General features: G+C 52.4%; 1 protein-coding gene across 1 annotated transcript; it reads left to right on the top strand.

Moving 5' to 3' along the window:
• The first annotated feature begins 3008 nt into the window (after positions 1-3008).
• Positions 3009-9377, top strand: HMGB3 (high mobility group box 3). The gene is given in 6 exon segments (XM_048075252.2): positions 3009-3110; positions 3113-3177; positions 5856-6012; positions 6516-6655; positions 7135-7309; positions 7882-9377. Coding segments are annotated over 6 exon segments (768 nt in total). The 5' UTR covers positions 3009-3023; the 3' UTR covers positions 8026-9377.
• The last annotated feature ends 10256 nt before the right edge of the window (positions 9378-19633 follow it).

Genomic DNA, 19633 nt, shown 5'->3' with positions numbered 1-19633 from the left:
AGCCTCCCTGTTCTAATCATCTCTAGCTGATGAGGAGATGTCATTCCACGTTGGCCGGTATTGACTTGGCCTCAGCAGTTTGCAGCTCTGTTGTTTCCTGGACCAACATGATCTATACAGAAGGGAAACCTTCAGTGCTTGGCGACATCAGCTGGGACGGAACTTGGCAGGGAATCTTCTCAGCAACAAGCTACTGGAAGTATTTGAAGCTGTCTGCTTGCTTTGGGACCTTGGATTAAATTTTATCTCAGTCCTTATATTCAAGATACTGCCTAGCCTGGGTCTTGCTGTGGGATGTTGGGTATGGCTGTCAGTTGCTTAAAATCATGGCATGTGCTTGCAAAATAAAATCTGTCTGTAGCAGTCATGGGGGGCATCAGGTCAGATCTTTTTGAAGAGTAGGTACAAGACTGTGCATTGAGCTCTCCCTGCATTCTGGGACCATTGCAAGCCTTGCAAGAACCAGGCACCCAGAAGTTTCTTTTGGATTTGGTTTTCTTCTCGTGCTTCCTAGAGCATGACAAGCATGTCCTTATGTCTGTAATGTTAAAAAAGAGGATGAAAACCCTAAAACTTGCCAAACCCACATTTACAGGAGATATGGAACAAACCCCCTCCCTCTCCTCACCCAAGTTACTGACACACCGATGTTTTGAGCAGGAGAGTAGGACTGGTCTGTTGGTGAGCTGCTGTCAAACAGGGTAGTCCTGGCTGTTCCCTTCTGCACCCTCCTTTGCCTTGGCTCTGGGACTCACCTAACTCCTTGGTACTTGGTTCAGCTCACTAATCCAGCAGAAAATTAAACAGGGAGGGCTCAATTTGGGGTTTTGTTTATTTTTTGTTAGGTTAGTGAGCTGCACTGGCTCCCACAGGACTCAGGGGAAGGCCGGAGCCAGGTGGCAGGAGGAATTGGGATTGCATGGCCTGGAAGAAGTTGCAGCAAAAGGTTGAATTTGCTCAGCCAACTTTCTAGGCTGTTTTCCTGGTGCAGCACAGGAAAGTGCTTAGACACGGGTGGCCAGGTGCGATGCACGGGGCAGAGGGCACTGGGGGAGGATTTGTTTCAGCAGTGGCGATTCGGGAGGTGAGTACAAGCATTCCCTGGGGTGTTATGTTCACCCGTTTGTTACTCAGCCCTCCGCTGCTTTCAAAACCATGCTGGGACAAAACCTTAAACCCAGCTGTCTCTCAGCTACCAAAATATCTCCTTTGCCCCTTGACCAGCTGTCAAAACTTTCTCAGCCTTCCTAGAACAAGCATCTTAGGGAATGTTTCTCCTGGCTTATGAGAAATAGGAGGGATGCTCGGGAGATGACTACCAGGACTGCACATTTGATGCCAGGTGCCGGTCCTGAGCAAGCTCAACAGTCTGTCCATCTGGGCTGCTCCCAGCTTGGTGTGCTCTTTAGGACGAGATCATAGTTTGAGGAAGAAAGTGTTCCAGAGCAAGAATTTGCACAGCTCCAGAGCCAAAGAAAAAAAAAAAAAAACAAAAACAAACAAAAAAAAAACTTAATTATTCAACTAGTTTGAAACACTTTAAAGTATACCTAAAAATAGGTGAGAGTGATGTTTGTCAGCTACAAAGAGATTATCCTGCAGTAGCGTTGCTTGTCTTATTTTATGATGATGCTACAGAATACAGTCCCTCAGGTAGCCTCATTAATGTTTATGAATGAGCCCCTTGTTTTAAGCTTTTGGTTTTAGAACGTGGAAATAGGGCGCGAGGCTAGTAAGACTGGTTTTACCATCCATGCTTTGGAAAGCCCAAGGACACGTGCGTGAGGTCTCAGTGAACCTCGGGCAGTTCTGCGTAGGGATGACAATTGGATTTGGGCGTTTGCTAGATGGGCTGGGAAGGTGCACCCCGAGGGAGAAATGCAGGGAGGACTTGGGCTAAAATCCTCCGTGAAATTCTGCGCCTTTCCCAGTGGATCTGTCAGCGGGAGGCTGGCACTCCTCTGTGTCTCATCAGGCAGTTTGTGTCGGTCTCTTCCAGCAAAGGCAACCTGTGGCCATGTTGTTAGAGCCATAAGCACTTAGCCGGGGCAGTGCCTGGCGAACCTTGCTGCCTGGCAGCACCTCAGCCCAGGGCGGAGGCTTCTTTGCGCTATCTGTTCCCTAAAGAGGGCAACTGTTTCTTCTGGCTATCTTAAAGGAGGGTGGCAGTTGCGCCCAGCCCATAACAGTATGCAGTGGTTTCTGAGTCTTACCGCTCCAGCCTTAAAATAACAGCTCTCTTTTTCCGAGCCAACCAACAATTGTGGTCAGCCACTAATACCAGTTCAGCCGTTCGGCAGCTACCCTATGGGAAGCAGCTCTTTCAAGGGAGCCGAAGGAGACCTCGGCCCTCGGCCCCAGAGCTGGGCTCGTTTCAGCCCAAGTGCGTGTGTGGAGATTTCCTTGCACGCAGCCAGCCTCTGTAACAGCCACCAAATCCTCGAAAGCTAATATCAACCAGATTGTGGAAGTGGGTTGGAAATAATAACTCCAGCTAGTCGCGGCGGTGTTTTTACTTGCTGAACGAGCGGGTGAAGCCCCGCAGCTCTTTTCCATCGCGTGTACCGCCTGTCATCGGGCTTTATTTTGGACTCGGCTCCTTTGCCGTTCCGCACAGCGGTGGCCGGCCCTGCGAACAGCCCCACTGACAGCGGAACCGGGCCCTGGCGGCTCCGGGGCAGGAACCGCACACACCAGCGGCTGCCGGGGGGCTTCCCGCGACCTCCAGGGGGGCCGCAGCATCCCTCCTCCCTGCGGGGCTCCGCGCTGCGGATCCCCCTCCAAAACCCTCCCCGGAACCGCCGACCCCCTGCCGCGGGGGGGTCTCCGCGCTCGGCCCCACGTGGCGGGATAAGGACCCGGGCGCGCCCCCGCACGCGCCCCCCGCGCCAAACTTTTCCCGGGGGCGCGCCGCCGCCTCGCCCCGTTCACCCCCGGCGGGCGCTCAGTTTTGAATGAACGGCCTCGGCGGCGGCGGCCAATGGGCGCGGGGCGGCGCTTAATATTCATGAGGCGGCGGGCCAATGAGCGGGCGAGGAGGTTGTTTTAAACGGCGGAGCCCCGCAGCCAATCAGGCCGCTCTCGTAGGCAGCCAACGCGAGGCTGAGCCGCGCCGCGCCGAGCCCCGCGCCGTGCCCTGCGCTCCAGCTCCCGGCCACACTGCCGCGAACAATACAGGTACGTGCGGCCCCGCCGCAACTTTTCGGGGGGCGGCTGCCCCCTGCCCTGCCCCGCCGCCGCCCCGCCCTGCCCCGCCGCCTTCCCTCGCCTCCTTCTTTTCCCCTGGCACCCTGGTTTTTTTTATTTTTTTCCCCTTCCTTTCCTTCCTTCTCCCGATTTCTTTAAAAATAATAATAATAATAATAATAATTTTTTTTTTCCCCCGAAAAAAAGTTTCTTTCCCACCCACCCCTCCCGACGCCGCACGGGGAGAGGAGCGCGCGGGTCGATGCAGCGGGCAGCCGGCGGGGTTACGGGGGAGCCGCGGGGCGCAGCGTTTGCCCCCCGTCCTCCGCCCCTGCCCCCCGGGGGGTCGCCCCCCGGCGCCGCCTGCCCCCGGTGCAGCCCCGTTTCCCCGCGCCGTGCCGCCGGGAGTAACATGGCTGGTGCGGTAACTACACCGGGACTAACTCCTCTTCTCCCCCGCATGGGCAGGGATTTTTCGCCGCCGCCGCCCGGCAAAACGCGCGGCGCCCTCGGCTTTTATTTGCCCCCCTTTCCCCCCGGGTGGGGATGGCCGGGGCTGGTGGCGGGGGGAAAGTTGCCGGCCGTGCGCAATGCCGTGCCTGCTGTTTATTCTGCATTAATATGGCTGTCGCTTTAGCATCTGACAGGGATAAACCCTGCGCGCTGCGCCCGTGTGTCCCGGCGAAACAGTTTTTTTTTCGGCCCCGCCGCCTCCCGGCTCCCCCCGTGGCTTCGCCTCCGCCCCCGCCGCCCTTCCCCTGCCCGGCCCGGGCCTTTTTGCGGGGCTGAGCCCCCGGCCGAGCCCCGCATCGCCTCTTCCCCGCGCCGCGCCGCCCGTGCTGTGGGCATTAACATGGCTGGCGCTGGAGAGCCCGGCGAAGGGAAGAAAGACGTGTAAGCAGCGCAGCGATGGGGAGGGGGGTCGCGGCGGGGGAAATCTCCCCCCCGGCGCCCCGCCGGGGGCTCAAACCTTTCGCTTTCGCCCCGGTTCCTCTCTCCCCACCTCGCCGTGCCCTTCTCCGGCCCCGGGGGGGGCTCGGGGGGCCTTTTCGCACTTTTTTTCCTGGCGGCGCGGAGGAGCGTAGCCGCGGCTATAATGGCTGCACGGGAGCCTTTGTTACAGAGTATTGCGCTAGGCAGGCTCCGGGAGGGGGGGGGGGGGGGGGGGGGGGGGGGGGGGGGAAGCGCCTCCAACCCGCTCCCCGGCCCCAGCCCCGGCCCCGCAGCCCCCGCAGCCCCGGGGGGGCGGCAGCGGGGGGGTCCCCGCTCGGCGGGGGCGGCGTTTTGGCGGGGGCCGGGGGCGGCGGCGGGCGCGGGGGGCGAGCGCGGCGGAGGAGGGGGGTGCGCGGCTTTGTTCGGCGGCGGCGGCGCCGGGAGAAGCCATCTTAGCGAGCGGCGCCGGCCCTGGGCGCCGAGCGCGGCCGCCGCCGAAGCCGCTCCCCCGGTGGCAGCGGGACCCGACGGCGGAGGGGTCCCCACGGCCGCCCCCCGGCCGCCGCCCGGCCCCCCGCCGCCCCCAGCCCGCCGGCCCGCCGCATTTCAGGGGCACTTTCTTTCATCGGGAGGCGCTTCACAAAATGGAAGATGAATTATTAGGGGACGGCCGCCCCGCCGCTAAGCGGGGCCCCCCCCACCCCGGCCCCCGGCCCCCTCCGCCCGCAGGTGCCCGCGCCCCGCTCCGGCCGCCGGCGGTGACCTTGGCCGGGGGGGGGGGGGTTGGGGGTGGGGGGGGCGAGAAGATGGCGGGAGGGGAGGCCGGGGCGACCGCGGGCCCGCTCGCGCCAAACTTTGCTCGCCCGAGCCCCCTCGCCCGGCTCCCGGCCGCGCACGGCGTGGGTCGGCGCTGGAGCGCCCGCGTCGGGCTGGGAGCGCTGCGAGCGGGGAGCGCCGCGGTGCCAGGGCGCTGCTCGGGGGCTGCTGCGCTCCGCTTGGCTTTCCTGCCTCTCCGGGGGGGGAAAAGTTGGTGGGGAGGACACGGCCCGAAAGTTGGCGTCTTCCTCGCGGCGAGTGGCCGGTCACGTCTTCCTTCGCGCTGCCCACTGCGGCGCCAGGCGTGGAGCTTGGTGGAGCTTGGTGTCACTTGGTGGTGTCACTTGGTGGAGCAAGACCAAGCGTGGCTCTCCAGTCAGAGCCCCGCAGGTCCCATTGTGTTTCAAACTGGACGGTCTTCGCCCAACTCCTTATCTGTCGAGGTTATTGCACTTATGCAGGAGGAATAACCCTTCCTACCTGGGCAGCAGCTGCTAACGCGGGAACTCCCCTGCTAAAGGGACGAGTCGCAGGCCAGCACTATGTGCACTGCTCAAGCCCCAGTGTGGTAGCCAACTAAAATATTTTATATTAGTTCATATATAATGCTTGCTGGGCAGGAGTATGTGTATTTAATAGCCCGTCTTTGGACATGATGTAAATATATTTATGTAAAACTTAAATCCGATGACCAATTTCGCTTGGCATAGCCCTCAATCCAAGTCATAAGGAAAAATAATTTAAGCCCCATGTGGGGGACAGCAAGAAGTGTTGGGGGGACAGGAAGGAGACATAACTGATAGGAGTGTAACTGATACGCTGTTGCTTGTGTGTGTATATACAAACATTTGCACGTTATACACACACACATTCACATGTATATATGTTCACTTGTTACTTTCTTCCCGTCTTCCTTACAGAGTCAAGATGGCTAAAGGTGACCCGAAGAAGCCCAAGGGCAAGATGTCTGCCTATGCCTTCTTTGTGCAGACGTGCCGTGAGGAACACAAGAAAAAGAACCCAGAGGTTCCAGTCAACTTTGCAGAGTTTTCCAAGAAGTGCTCAGAGAGGTGGAAGGTACCTTAATTTGTGACTTCTTGAAGTGCCAACTTCTTGTGGTGTCTGCTAGCATGGCATACATACGTTTGAACACTGAGGACTCCTGTGATGTTTCAGTACGAGTACTGTGGCCACTGATGTGATGCTGCTGGCTCCTGTAAGAATTGTGGAGGCTTCAGCCCATGGCATTTGCCCATTTAAGCGCTTCCAGTACAGCCTGGGCTTTCTTCCTTTTCCCAAGCAGTGCTCTTAAACGGTCACCTCACTTGAGACCCATGTCCTCAAGGGGGACTGTGGCTGTACAAGTGTCATTCCAGCCATTGCCCTCTTGCTCAGTGTGCCAGCTGTGGCCGCTGTCCCCAGTACAGGACCTTCGTCCCCATGTGGTCCAGTTAGAAAACAAACAAATTCAGAAACGCCCCTGTCGAGTTGGTACGTGTTGGCTTGTTTACTTAAAGTTTGCCAGCTATTGAACAGTTGGGTAATCACGTGGCTTGGTGTCTTGTTTTTTTGTTTTTTAGACCATGTCAAGCAAGGAGAAGGCTAAATTTGATGAAATGGCGAAGGCTGATAAGGTACGATATGATAGAGAAATGAAGGACTATGGACCAGCTAAGGGTGGCAAGAAGAAGAAGGACCCCAATGCCCCAAAACGACCACCGTAAGTATCTGAGGCATGAAATGCACAAACATTACTTTGGTTTCTCTTGAAGTACTTGTGACCTGCCTTTATGTTTACCATAAAATAAGTAGATGGGGCATGCTGTTGGTATAGAAGTACTGGTAGTACTGATGCTGTCTCTTAAGCAGCTTGTACTCTTGAGCATGTAGCGTGCTAGCAGGAATTATCAGGTCTTGGTACCCTTAAACTCACAGTGATGAAAGACACAGAAATGACTCAAGTCTCAACTACAGCCCTATCTGAGATGAAAATGGGGAGGGGTGGGGATAAAGAACACTGAACAAGAACAACATTGGGTGAAAGTTGTGAGTCTGGCCCTCAGTAAAATCAAAATGCATACTGAAGAAACAACTACTTGTTATCTGTATGTGAGCGTACATATGAATTTTGTGGGTGAAGGGGATGCTGCTTGGGCATGCTGCTGTGGTGCTCACTGTCCTCTGGTGCTTCTTTCCAAGGTCTGGCTTCTTCCTGTTCTGTTCAGAGTTCCGCCCCAAGATCAAGTCCACAAACCCTGGCATATCCATTGGGGATGTAGCAAAGAAACTTGGTGAAATGTGGAACAACCTCAGTGATGGTGAAAAGCAGCCTTATAACAACAAGGCAGCTAAGCTGAAGGAGAAGTACGAGAAGGTAAGGCTAGCTTTTTCCTCGTCTCTTCCATATGGGCTCTTGTGTTAGAGTGCTTCTATGTGATAGACCAAGCCGAGGTGGCCCCAGTGCAACAACCAACTCTCCCACGTAGACCTGTTGGCAGGTAGACATGTTTTCAGTGTGCTGTGTAGCCAAACTTTGAGTTGTGGCTGGACATATGTTGGGGTAGAGTAGGTTAGAGGCACGCAGGTGAATTCCACTGGCACGGAAATTCCCCAAACAAAGCGCAACAGCAGCTGTTTGTGCTGCTACAGCAAAGAGTTTGCTGCGCTGTTACAGGAGCTCTGTCCTGTTAGCAGGAAACTTCTAAGAGAAGTTGGGTTCTCTTACTTCTCCTCCTCAGAAAAGTAACTGAACGAAGGATTCAAGTCCTCCGTAGTCTGGGGGCAGCCGAATACGCTCGAGTGTCTGCATACCTGTATGCTGGCTGTCTCCCCTCTTGGGGATGCAGCTGCAGAAAGCCAGTCCCTTCACATTAACGCCCGCTGCTGTACAAATGCTTGATGTGTTTGCTACTTAGAGCAAATTAAGACATCCCCTTGACTTTGCAGGATGTTGCAGACTACAAGTCTAAAGGAAAGTTTGATGGCGCAAAGGGAGCAGCAACCAAAGCTGCTCGGAAAAAGGTAGAGGAAGAAGACGAAGAGGAGGAGGAGGATGAAGAAGAGGAGGATGAAGATGATGATGACGAATAAAACTGTACAATACTTGTCTCCATGTGAATACCATAGAGTAGGGGAAACACCATAAATGAAGCACCTCTTATTTGAGATGGTGTCTCTTGCCCTTATTAGGCTTAATTAAAAAAAAAAAAATTGGATTCCGATCGCGTTGTAGTTTCTAAAAGTGCTCTAGAAATTGTAACTGGTTTACATGAAGTGGCCATGGGTGTAGTGAGCACCCTGAAACTGTATCAAAGTTGTACATATTTCCAAACATTTTTAAAATGAAAAGGCGCTCTAGTGTTCTCCTAACTCTGTGCACTTTGCTGTTGGTGTAACAAAGCATTTAAAAATGTTTCAAGCATTTTTTTAATTTGTAAGGTGGTGTTACTATATGGTTATTGGCTAGAAAATCCTGGGTTATAAACTGTACATATCTATAGTTTGTAAAAACTAGACAGATTCTTGTGGTACATGCTTAGAGTTATGATGCCTTAGAGGAGCAGTGATTACTGGGAAAGGCTGTACGTTCCACGGGGTGCCATGGCCCAAAGCATGCACTGTGAGGGTAGATCTATTTACACTACAGTGGGCGTCCATTTAGCTTAAAGTTGTCTTTCTGTATATAGTGAAATAGCATTCTGCTGCCATTCTTAGTTGTGGAAGGGGGTTCAGCTGGCATGAGAAGTGTATGGATTTTTTTAGTTAAGTGCGGTAGTTTTTAAACTGAAACTGTAGACATCTCTTCATCGTCAACTAAGTGAAGAGCCAGTGCAGCAACTGAAGTTCAAAAACACTCTGTACTTAAACAAATTTGCAACGTTCTGTTTTTTTTGTATGTTTAGAATGCTGAAATGTTTTTGAAGCAAAATAAACAGTATTACATTTTTAAAACTGTTCTTGACAACACTCTAAATTTCTGGTTTAAAAGGATCTTAACAACAGCGAGAAAGAGGTTCATTTTGAAGTCTGTGGCATCCCTCAGGGCTGGTGACTTAGGAAACATTCTGACTCAAGGATTAAAAAATAAAAATAAATAAATGGTGGCCAGCCAAAACTGGCTGAATTGAAAGAGATGGCTGCTCCAGCTAATATGCAATCGTAACTGTTTATGGCTGAGTGGCATAAGATGCTATGCAAGTTTGAACTTTATTACTTGAACTTGGGAGCCTAAATGAACATTCATGACGTAATTGTTTGTTTGTGTGTGTATATAGCAGCATTCAGAGATGCAGAGAAAGGTAGGTGGCTAGGAATGAGGCTGACACCATGGAATAAGTATAAAAGCATAGTTTGGTTTTTTTTTTTCAGTTGTGTTGGGTAAATTTATAGCCCAAATGCATTGCTGTACATATTAAAATGTGCCTTTTTTGTCCTGTGTTAAACTGTTTCAGACTTGTGGTTTTTTCTAGCATCTTAATTCATGGCAGGAGCGAGGCGCCTAGTCGATCTCCCTGCTGCATAGGAGCGTGGCACAGGTACTGGGGCTGTGTCCTTCCTTCTGACACAAGCCCAAACGTGACTTGGGTGCCATGGGGTGGGAGATGACAGCAGGTCTCTCTCCCCGTTAGTGACCCTCTGGCACTGGAAAGACAGCAGGTCCTTGACAGTCCCAACCTGGGGGTGTTTCGCAGCCCTGGGGAGGGAGCGGTACTACTCTGTCTCTGTCTGCCGGCTCTAATCCTGCTCTTCCCCAGCAGTGGCAGCACAGGGAAGGGAAGACAAACACCCCTTCGTGCTCCTTCTGTGGCTCGGTGTTTGCTTGGCAGCCAGGAGGAGATGGGCGTGAGGAGGTACTTGCATTAACAGCAGGTCAAAGAGGCGCGCTGCCACGCACAGCTGACTTAAGAGGACAGGGTAACTCATTAGTGTAAACTCCGGGTATGGGCTGCTGCCACGGCTCCCTTTGAGCCAAATTGCAGATTAATGAGGGCCAGGCTTACAGGCAGTAAAAATAATTCGAATGTGGATAAAACAGCTTCATTGCCTAATTGGGTACATGTCTGGCTTTCTGTGACTTCTCAATAACCATAGTGTCTTGGCAAAACTGAGCCTGATCTAATGTTGAGATGGGCTACAACCTGAAAGCAAAAACAAGCAACGCTTGGTATCAGATGAGGCAAGCTAATAAACTTTTATGGAATATAGCAACATGTGGCATTTTTTTTTTAAGGCTAAGTTTTGGTTGGATCACTTAGAAATATTTCCATAATTGCTTAATTATGGCAATTCTTAGTGTCTTTAATGAACAACAACAAAAAGCAAGTGTGAAATTGGCTCCCAGTTTATGGGAAGTTGTGTTTTAAAAGCATGAATAAAAACTGCATCTGGAAAAGAAATAGATACCCTTGTATTCCCTACCCTTTCCATGTGACTTGTGTCGTGAGGGAGAAGACAACTGGAGATGCCAGCACATGAAAACTTGATGGGAAGTGGTGGAGCAGAAGAGAAAAGCAATGGCATCGTTTCAGGAGCTCTAATGCTGTTTCTATTGTCTAGTTGGCAAAATCTCCCCTTAGCCACATATGGGAATTAGTGTAGATCACTGCTGTGCAAATCGAGCTTGGCTTTGAATTAACTGCTAGTGAGCTGAGCCCCTATTGATAGTGTTAGCAAATAAGAACTAGAGCTGACACCTCTTTGTCTTAGTTATATAGGAAATCTATCGAGTTTCAGGGCTTGATTAAGGTCTTGGGCCTTCCCGTGCACCTCTTCCTGCTCGGCACATTCCTGAAATATGGCATGCCTGGGGGATGCTGTTCAATACAACGCTAGCGCAGGACTCTGGGGACTGGAATTTGGAGACTGCAGATGTAGTGATGATGCTTCTTCCCCCCGAATGCTCTGCCATTGATAAACACCACAGTGTGAATGTACATAAATAGCACAGGATTTTCCCCCTGCTCCACCACCGCTGGATTTTGTGTTTGGAGATGTTGTCATCTCAGATATTGGGAGCTGCTTAATTTCACACAGCTCATTTTTTTTTTTTTTGACAGAACGCCCTCCGCATGCCTTGAGATGCTTGCGTTTCGAAGCAGGCACCACTTCTCCTTTGGGCTGCCGTGCAGCTAAAACTTCTTGCTCAACTTCACTCCAGAGCCACGCAGAGTAAATGTGTCTCTTATTAACCCTGCTAGAAGTAGGGAAGGGTAACGATAAAACAGATTGAGGGGAGGGAAGGGTTGGAGAGAGCCTTGCTCTTGAGTGAATTTGCTGGAGCTGACTGCGACGTGGCTTTCGTTCCCCAAATGCGATGTGTTGCATCCTCCTTTGTGGGCTGTAAGGCAGGCTGTGAGCACAAGGAGCTCCCTTTGGGAAGGGTTGGGGACCCCTCTCTGGATGCCTAAAATATGGGGTGGCAGAGAGGCAATTGTAGGTTTTCCTCAAGGGAGAGCACCTGCGGGCAGAGCCTTCTGCTTCCCAAAATAAGCCCAGCAGTGTGTTAGCGAGAGCAGGGGATGCAGACCAGTGATACAGGTTCGTTGGTACCCTAATGCATCTGTGGGGAAGCAGTGCATTAATTCTTCTGTAATAAAATTAATTAAAAATCCTGGTCCGAGCGCACATTGAGTCAATTAGCAGTAAACAGCTCCAGCTCTAGCAGAGGTCCACAGGAAGGTGGGAGCCTGCGCTGGGGATGCCGGCAGAGTCACAACACCTCTGCATCTGTTCCCTCTGAAGGGCTGTTTAGGTAGCTTTATTTATTCCTGATAAATGCTGCCCTACGAAACCTGGTTTGGGGTTTAAGTGGGCAAACCCCATTTGCCGTAGAAAACCCCAAGCAAGCCCTATCCGAGGGATTTTGGAAGCGTGCTTGGACGAGGAGGAGTGGCCGTCAGCAGTGACATGTTTGTTTCTCTCTGCTAGGGCTGCACCAGGTTTTAATGCAATAAACTGAATTGCAAATCGTGGCCGCTCTGTAGAGCAAAGCAGAGGGACCCGCTCACCAGGCAGCCACTCTCTGAGCGTGATTCAGCTTGTGGCATACAAGGGACCCATATCTGGTGGGGTTTGTGTGCCCTGCGAGGAAAACCTGGCAGGGTTTACTGCCCGGGCTGTGCTTGGTGACCCGCAAGCGTCTGATCCCCCTGATGGGGCTGGTATGGATGTAATAAAGCGAGCTGAGGGTATAGGGTGGCTCCCGGGCTGTGCTAACGGCCTCATTCAGAGCTGGGGCTGCCAAGGGCTTGTCCTGAGGGCACCTGGGTCCCTAAATGGGGCAGGAGCAGGTGAGAGGTCGCCCGTCCTGTAACCGCTCCCTGGCAAGGGGCGATTTCATGTCGCTGGCTGAATCCAACAGGCAGGAAAATCACCTTCAGGAGCCGAGAGCTGCTGGGGGGAGTCCTGAAGGTGTTTGCTGCTGGCTCTTGAGCCCTGCAGTGCCACTGCTCTGCCCCCAGACCTGGCACCACTCGGCCGAGGGCTCGCCCTGCACGCCTGTTTCTTCCCAGTCCCTCCCCTTAGAAACCTCCTAGGGGGTACTTGGAGTGGGAAAAAAGCTCTTTTTTAACATTAATGGGACGTGTCCTGGCTTCATTGTTAGAGCCTATTACCTGTAAGTGTTTTTAACTGCTGCTTTGTGAAGCTTGGGGTGTGCTTTATGCTGGTGTAGAAAATGGAACACACGTGGCAGGTGTGGGGGATTGCTCGATTCTCGCCTGCTGAAATACAGCAGGGTGGTGGTTGCTTCTCCTTAGCTTCAGAGCTCGGGCTGGGCATCCTCCCTGGGCTGGGCTTCGTCAGCTGGTTGCAGTACTGCTCCCTGCGCCTGCGAGCCCCCATCCTGCCCACGGGCACTGCCCTGCAGTAGGGAGAGCGAAAGGAAACGCGCCGGGTCTGCAGCGGGTTTATCTCATTGCTTTGGGCAGTAACTTAATTTTTGCAAGCTGCTGGGAGCACGCTGTAAGGTGAAGAGCCAGTGCAAGCCTTGAAGAGAGCCCTTTCTTCAAGGGCTTGTCGGGAATTGGGGTAGGACCTGAGGAAATGGCATTGAGTTGTTTGATTGAAGATCTTGCTGTCGGTGATGCTGACCCTGGGGGGGCACCGCTGCTGGTACACAGCTGGTTTTGGGGTCCCCCTAGGGTTTGTAGAGCTGGGGGAGATGGGCTGTGGGGATCTCGCTGTCTCCCCCAGCATTTTTCCTGGAGGGAAAGCTCTGTTAGAGGCTCAACCCTTCACCTTTCCTGTTAAAAAGTGATTACTCACCTGCGGGAGCATGAGGAAGTACCCAGCAAACCCAGCCCAGACCGCACTTGACACTCCTAACTTACTGGAAGGTAAAGAAAATATATATATATAAATTTAAAAAAGCAACAACTGCTCATCAGCTTGGGCAGGGATGGAGGTGACTGTGACAGTGCCATGGGGGTGGCCAAGGGACGTGGGGTCTTGGGTTTGGGTCCGGGTAGAAGGGAGCGGGGGGGGGTCTCGTGTGGGTCTGCTGGGGTCCGGGCTCAGGTCTTGCGTGGGCACGGGCGCTTCCAGGGGTTTGAATGCATTCAGCAGGAACCATCTCCTGAATAAGAGGGTTTTTCCTTATTTATGTACTTGCTCCAGACATTTTGCCTCTTTCCCCTCACCCTCGAGGCACACACGCGGCACTCGGTGTGCGTGTGACACGGCTGCGCACGAGCCCCCTCTGTGACTTCTGCCTTTCGCAGGGGAGAAACACGTCCAGGAAGGCAAAGGGCCCTGACGACAGGAACCAAGTGCTGCTAAATACGGACATCCCTTTTTGGACTAAAAAGTCTTTTCTGTACCATGCATATTTCCCCTGTTAATCATTTCCTTTTGTTCCTCGCAAACTTTGGTCTTCCGATGTTGTAGGGGGAATTATGGCTGCCCTGGTTGTCAACTTTTCTTTCGTTAACTGGTGTGGTTGCTGTTTTCTGTTCATCGTTGCACTCTGGTTACTCACCCTTTTCTTTCCCTTTTTTTAAAAAAAGGTCATATTTGGCCTTGGCCGGTCTTGAAATATTGGGGATTTTACAGGCCATTGAGCCTTGCTTGGTCCTATTCACCGCTTCTGTGCCGAACTAACTGGCTTGATAACGAAGGCGAAGCGATTCTCCTTCAAGGTGAAACGTGAGGATGGGAGGGAGGAATATTCGGATGCTCGTGGGCTGGGTGAACTGAACGCATCAGGAATCAGCCGGGGCTCAGACAAAGTAGGGGATTAGGAGTCTGGGGTGGGAGAGCTGCGCGGACATCTGGAAGCCTGCCGGGCTCAGGCTGCAGGCACTGAGAGGCATCCACATCTCCGTGGATGCCTTCCAAAATAATAAAAATAATTAAAAAAAAATAAAAAAAATAATTTTATTCGCCCAGGTGGGAGCCTGGGGCACAGAGCCCCGGCGGGTGTGGGACAGGTTGGGGTTTTCTCTCTTTTAATTGGTGATGAAACGTGAGTATAAATTTTTTTTGAAAAAATATTGGAAAAGGAATTCTGAATATGTTGATATGTTGTGGACACAAGTAGCCAAATAGTGGCTTCTTGACTTCTTTTTTTTTTTCCCCCTCCCAGAAGTCATCTCTCTACTCGTGGCTCAGCGTGTGCTCTGCTCCTCCATCCTCCTCCGTCACCTCCAGGGCTTTGTTGTGCTCCCATTTCCATCCCTGCGCGCACTTTGTACCTGGTACACACACATACAAGTAAACCAGCTCCTTAGCTCAGTGCTGGTGACATGGAGAGCTGGTGTGTCGCTCCATGCCAGCAGTGGTTGTGGGGTGGAGAGGTTAAGGCTGGGGGAAGCCTTTCCCCAAAAAGCACCTGGAGCTCCAGCACCATGCCGGGGATGCTCCTGTGGCCGGGAGTTTGCATTCCCCTTGTCCTCAGCCCCGAGGAGAGCCTAAAGCCTCAGTCAATAATAAGCTTATAAGGCAGTAAATCTTGGTAATGAGAAAAACAGAAGACGGCATCTGTTCAACGCGGCGGTGCTGTGTATGGTCGGGTAAACCGCTACTGAAACCAGTCGCCCGTCGTTGTAGGGGTTACAGCTGGAGAGACGAATGGCCTGGCAAGACTGGCAGGGTTTGGGGGTGCTCTGGAGGAAAAAGGGTAAAAGCAGGGGAATGTTTCGGCATCCCTGTCACATCCTCAGAGATGTTGAAATGAGATGCGCCGGTGGGCGACAGGAGCATGGGGAGGAGTGGGACATGCAGGCAGTGTCAGTGTCCCTGTCCGCATCCCACACCCGTGCTGGGGGTCCCACCCCGTGCCCACCCTGGTCTGCAAGCCCAGTTAACCAGGTCTGTGAATCCAGGGGAGGAGGGGAGAGGTCTGGGGAAGGGATCTGCATGTGGCGCGTACTGCCTTTATGAATTGGGTCTTTAATAATTTACATTACCAGTTTAATACTTTGAATACAAATTATCTCGCCCATATGCTGTGCTGACAAACATAAAAATGGAGTAATCAAAGCTGTAATAGCACTACAGCAAAAAGACATAAAATGCCACTAGAAGGCTTAGGATAAATTATTGCCTGCACACGGTAGCTCTATGGCTCCCTGGTGCCAGTGGATGCATTGCAATTTCTCCCTCAGACTTTGCGTTTGGGCTCGAGGACTGGTGCCGTACCGGGAGCAGCGCCTCGGCTTCTGCCTAACAAAGAGGAGGAAAGGAAAAAGCTCGGACCCGTTTGATAAACGCCGCAATTTCAATTCTGCCCTGGCGGTTTCCATGGGCTGCGAAGAAAATATAGCCCTCTTACTCGCAGGGAGCCCCTTCTTCCTCCGGCAGGGTTATTTGCATGTATTATAAACAGCAGTGTTGGCTTGCCATCTTCAGGCAGCGCGAACGCACTGCACAGCATCCCCGCGCACCCCCGGTGCTGCCGGTGGCTCGGAGCTCCTTCCCAAATAAATCACCAGCGGGGGGGCTCCGGCAGCACCAAGACCCTCACCGAAGGCAGGGGAGCGGGGCAGCTCGTCCTCTGGGGCCCCGGCACGGCGAGGGCTTTCGCTGCCCGTGCAGGGGAGCGTGTCCGTGTCTCCGGCTCCGCAAAGAAGTTTTGGGCAGATCAGGACCACGGAAACATCCCCGTCCTCATCTGGAGCAGGATTTTCAGCACAAAAGGCTTTATGAGACTCACAAAGCGTGGCATCTAGTTCTGCACGTGAGGTAAGTATTTCTCCATTTTTGTGTTTCGTTCCCCATCTGGGTGCTGACCATCCCCATGCACCTGGCGTGCGGCATCTCCATCCCACGCCTTCAGGTATGGCAACGCGGCCGCCTCCTCCACGTGGTTTGTAACAGATCTGCAGCATCCGACGGGAAAGGCCCCAAAATTTGTTGCTGTGAATGCATTTTTCTGCAAGCTTCTCTGGTATGACAGCTCCAGGACCTTCCTTCAAGCCCCACTTGGTTGTTCTGGAGATCTTTGCGTATTTTCATGCTTTAATAATGTCTTTAAAGCTGCTGCTGGAAAGGCTGAATAAATTCATCCCAGGTCTTTCCTTTGGGGGAAGCAAAACCAAGCCAAGCCCCAAGACCACAGCCCGGGGCCGGTGATGCCAGCTTTCGGCAGGGCTCCCACCACAGCACAGGCAGCACTGGAGCCTGGTTTTGCTGCACATGCAGCCTCTTTTTCCATCTGCATCTTCCTTTTTTTTTTTAAGGACTCTGCATCCAAGGCCACCGCGTGGCCATGTTATTGTTAGCAGTGATTTCTATTTCCATAGCTCCGGGAGGCAGAGATCAGAGTCCTGCTGGGCTGAACGCCGCACGTACCGTAACAAAAAGGCAGTCGCGGTGCCAAACAACTTCCAGCCTTCTTCTTAATGTAAGGAACGCAGAATTAAGATTGCCATAGCAACATTTTGCTCATATTGCACGTATAGATATGACTTGTCAGTCTTATATATATATATGTGTGTGTGTGTGTGTGTGTGTATATATATATATATCTGCGTAATGTGTGTATACAAACCCTAAATATCTCTGGCACCTTTTTCTGCTGTTGGGTTGATGCCTTGTGTGTTACAGCTCTCGGTGCTCTTCCCCCGCTGATCCCCGCCACGTCCAGGCTTTCTGTCCTCCTGGCCTCTGCGTTTCCATCCGCTGTTTTCAAGCAAGCCAGCCGCCAGGAACGGGATCAGTGCCCGTGTGCTCCTATCGAAGCTTTCACCCAGCAATTTGCAGAGGGCTGCAGAGCTCCCTGCCTGTAACTGGCGGCCCAAAGCACCGCGCTTCGTAGGAGGAAACATCTCGGATGGCTGCTGGAGCCGAGCAGGCTATTTCCTGTAATGAGGACGAAGAAAACGAGCCTTCACCAATGGGGTGACTGAGCCCCTCGCTGCAGGCAGGGAGGTGCTGGTGGTGTGTCATTAAGACATTTCTTGCACCATGGCTGGTGGTGAGGGTGTCAGTGCCCAGAGCTCTAAACCAGCCCTTTTGCTGGGGCTGAAGCACAGCCAGGGTATAATCTCAGCTCCTTTTTCTGAATGCAGCTGGTGGGGAACTGGGGGAGACCCTGGTGTGTCCAAAAGCTGCCCTCCAGCCGTCCCCTAAATGGGGCAGGACCGCAGGCTTGTGGCTGGGAGGAAGAAAGGGCAGAGTAAGGGAGAGAGGGGCTGAGAGCCACGGGGACCAGCAGGAGGCACCCCGCAGCATCCCTGCCTGCGGGAGGACAGGGGCAGGAGGACAAACAGGGACATTGTGCCCTCTCCCCTCCTCTCCTTGATTTATTGTCCTGCTGTGGGACACCGAACACCTTGAGTAACTCGTGTGCTGTTGGGCAATGTAGGAGGGAAGCTTTTCTCAGAAAATAAAACCCTCAAAATTCTTGTTGGCCACAAAATACGTCAACTGTATCTGAACCTTCCCGGCCTGACAAAATGGGGTGAAATGGCTTTGGCTGAGGCCATACGAATCACGTGCACAGTTCGGCCTGTGTCATACAAACCATCCTGCTAACAAAAGCCTTTTCAGCAAAGGGGGGCTCTGATGCTCCGTCCCACAGCACCATTGCCCCTGTCACTGTGTACTCAGAGTCCCGAAGGAATACAAAGTTTTCCTTCTTTCCCTTGCCATTTACTGCAGTTTTGGGTAGCTGGGCTGAATGAGCAGGCTTTTCAGGTGCCAAACAAAAAAGCCCATTCTGGGGCAGCGAAGTGTGCGCACTGCACGGGGCTGGGGCCATGGGGACGAAGCAGGAGGCGGCTGGACACGAGGCTGGTGCTTTGTCCTGAGTTTCTGTGGCATAAATAGACTTGTCTGTGCGTCCGTCTCTCCTGCAGAGGCCGTTCTGGATTTCCCAGCCTGGTATTGCTGGATTCGACCCCTTCCTGGGGGTGCACAAGGGCCAGTAATTATTTTGGTAAGCACGAAGAGCTCCCTTGAGCCAGCCAAGGGAAATGGATATGTCGCTGCCACTAAGCAGGCTCAGCCAAAAGGACAAGATAAATCGGCCCTAAATATGCCAAACAGCATAGTGGTATTTGTGGAGAACAACCATTATCTTTGTATAGTTGACAAAAGTTAATTGTCTCTTTTGCACTGACAAAAATCAGCGTAGCAGTCAGCCTGTCCCCATGTAGGGGGAAAAAAAATCCTTCATTTATAAGCAATTCATTAAGCAGCATTAAAGCTGTCTCTGAAGACAAAATAATCTTTTTAAAGAGGACTCAAGGTACTGAGAAGGAAGATTAATGCCTCGGCTACTTTTCAATTATGCAGGTTTTCAGTTGTTAGGGTATACCTGGATTAACTCTTCCTGAGCTGAGCACCTTGGCAGGCGCCGTGCCGTACCGACGGGCGATGCTCTCCACCTAAAAATAAAAAATAAATAAAAGGTTTGGGAGTATTTTGCACCAATTGCACTCTGTTTGGTCCTGGTGTTTGTGCCTGTAACCTCACCTCTGTGCCACAGGAGACAAGAAGCTCTGGTTGCTGACCTTAATTCAGTTTCCTTCTCCGGTCATCGTATGAGCGGTCCCTGCACAACCAAACGAGCCTGAATTCTTCCAGCGCTCTGCAGGTATTTTTTCTTCAGCATGATTTACGTCAGAGTTTCTGGCACTGTGTAATTAGAAAAGGTCTCATTGATACCTCCACCATCATTTCTTTCCTTGCCGTTGCTTCCTCGAGTGCCAGACTTTTCTTAATTGAAGCAGCGACGAGTTCATTTAGCAGGAAGGTGGGAGGAAGCAGCCTGAGAACGATTCATCTAAATCACCCCGCCGATGCAAACAGTTGCTCACTACATCTATCATAATTTCTTCCAAGTGTCGTGCGAGAGATTAGTCACCGTAACCATGCAGATGCACGCACGTGCCTGGCAGAGCTACCCAGACCTGCTCGTCTAGGGCAGCTGCAGAAAAAGACTGCTTCGTGCAGGTGTCAGTTTTGCACCAAAAGAAAGGCCTTTTTAAAAAAATTATTTTGGAAATGGGACTCCCGGCACTTCACACTGCTATGCCAGCAGATATTTTTAGGTGTGAGGCCAAAATCTTTGTTGGGCAGATTTGGTGCTCCTGTGGGTGCCCTTGCCTGGGGCAGCACCCCCATGAGAAGCCCCCCTGCCCTGTAGCTGGGGGGAAGCAGTGGGGTTCAGCCTTAATTTTCTTCCGGTTATTCAGCAATCAGCTGATAACCAGTTGATATCAATAGGCAAAACCCCACCAGACGCCCCAGCTCA

The sequence above is a fragment of the Anser cygnoides genome, chromosome 13 (assembly GCF_040182565.1).
Source record: "Anser cygnoides isolate HZ-2024a breed goose chromosome 13, Taihu_goose_T2T_genome, whole genome shotgun sequence".
In the NCBI taxonomy this organism is placed as follows: domain Eukaryota; kingdom Metazoa; phylum Chordata; class Aves; order Anseriformes; family Anatidae; genus Anser; species Anser cygnoides.
This window is presented reverse-complemented; position numbering and strand designations above follow the sequence as displayed.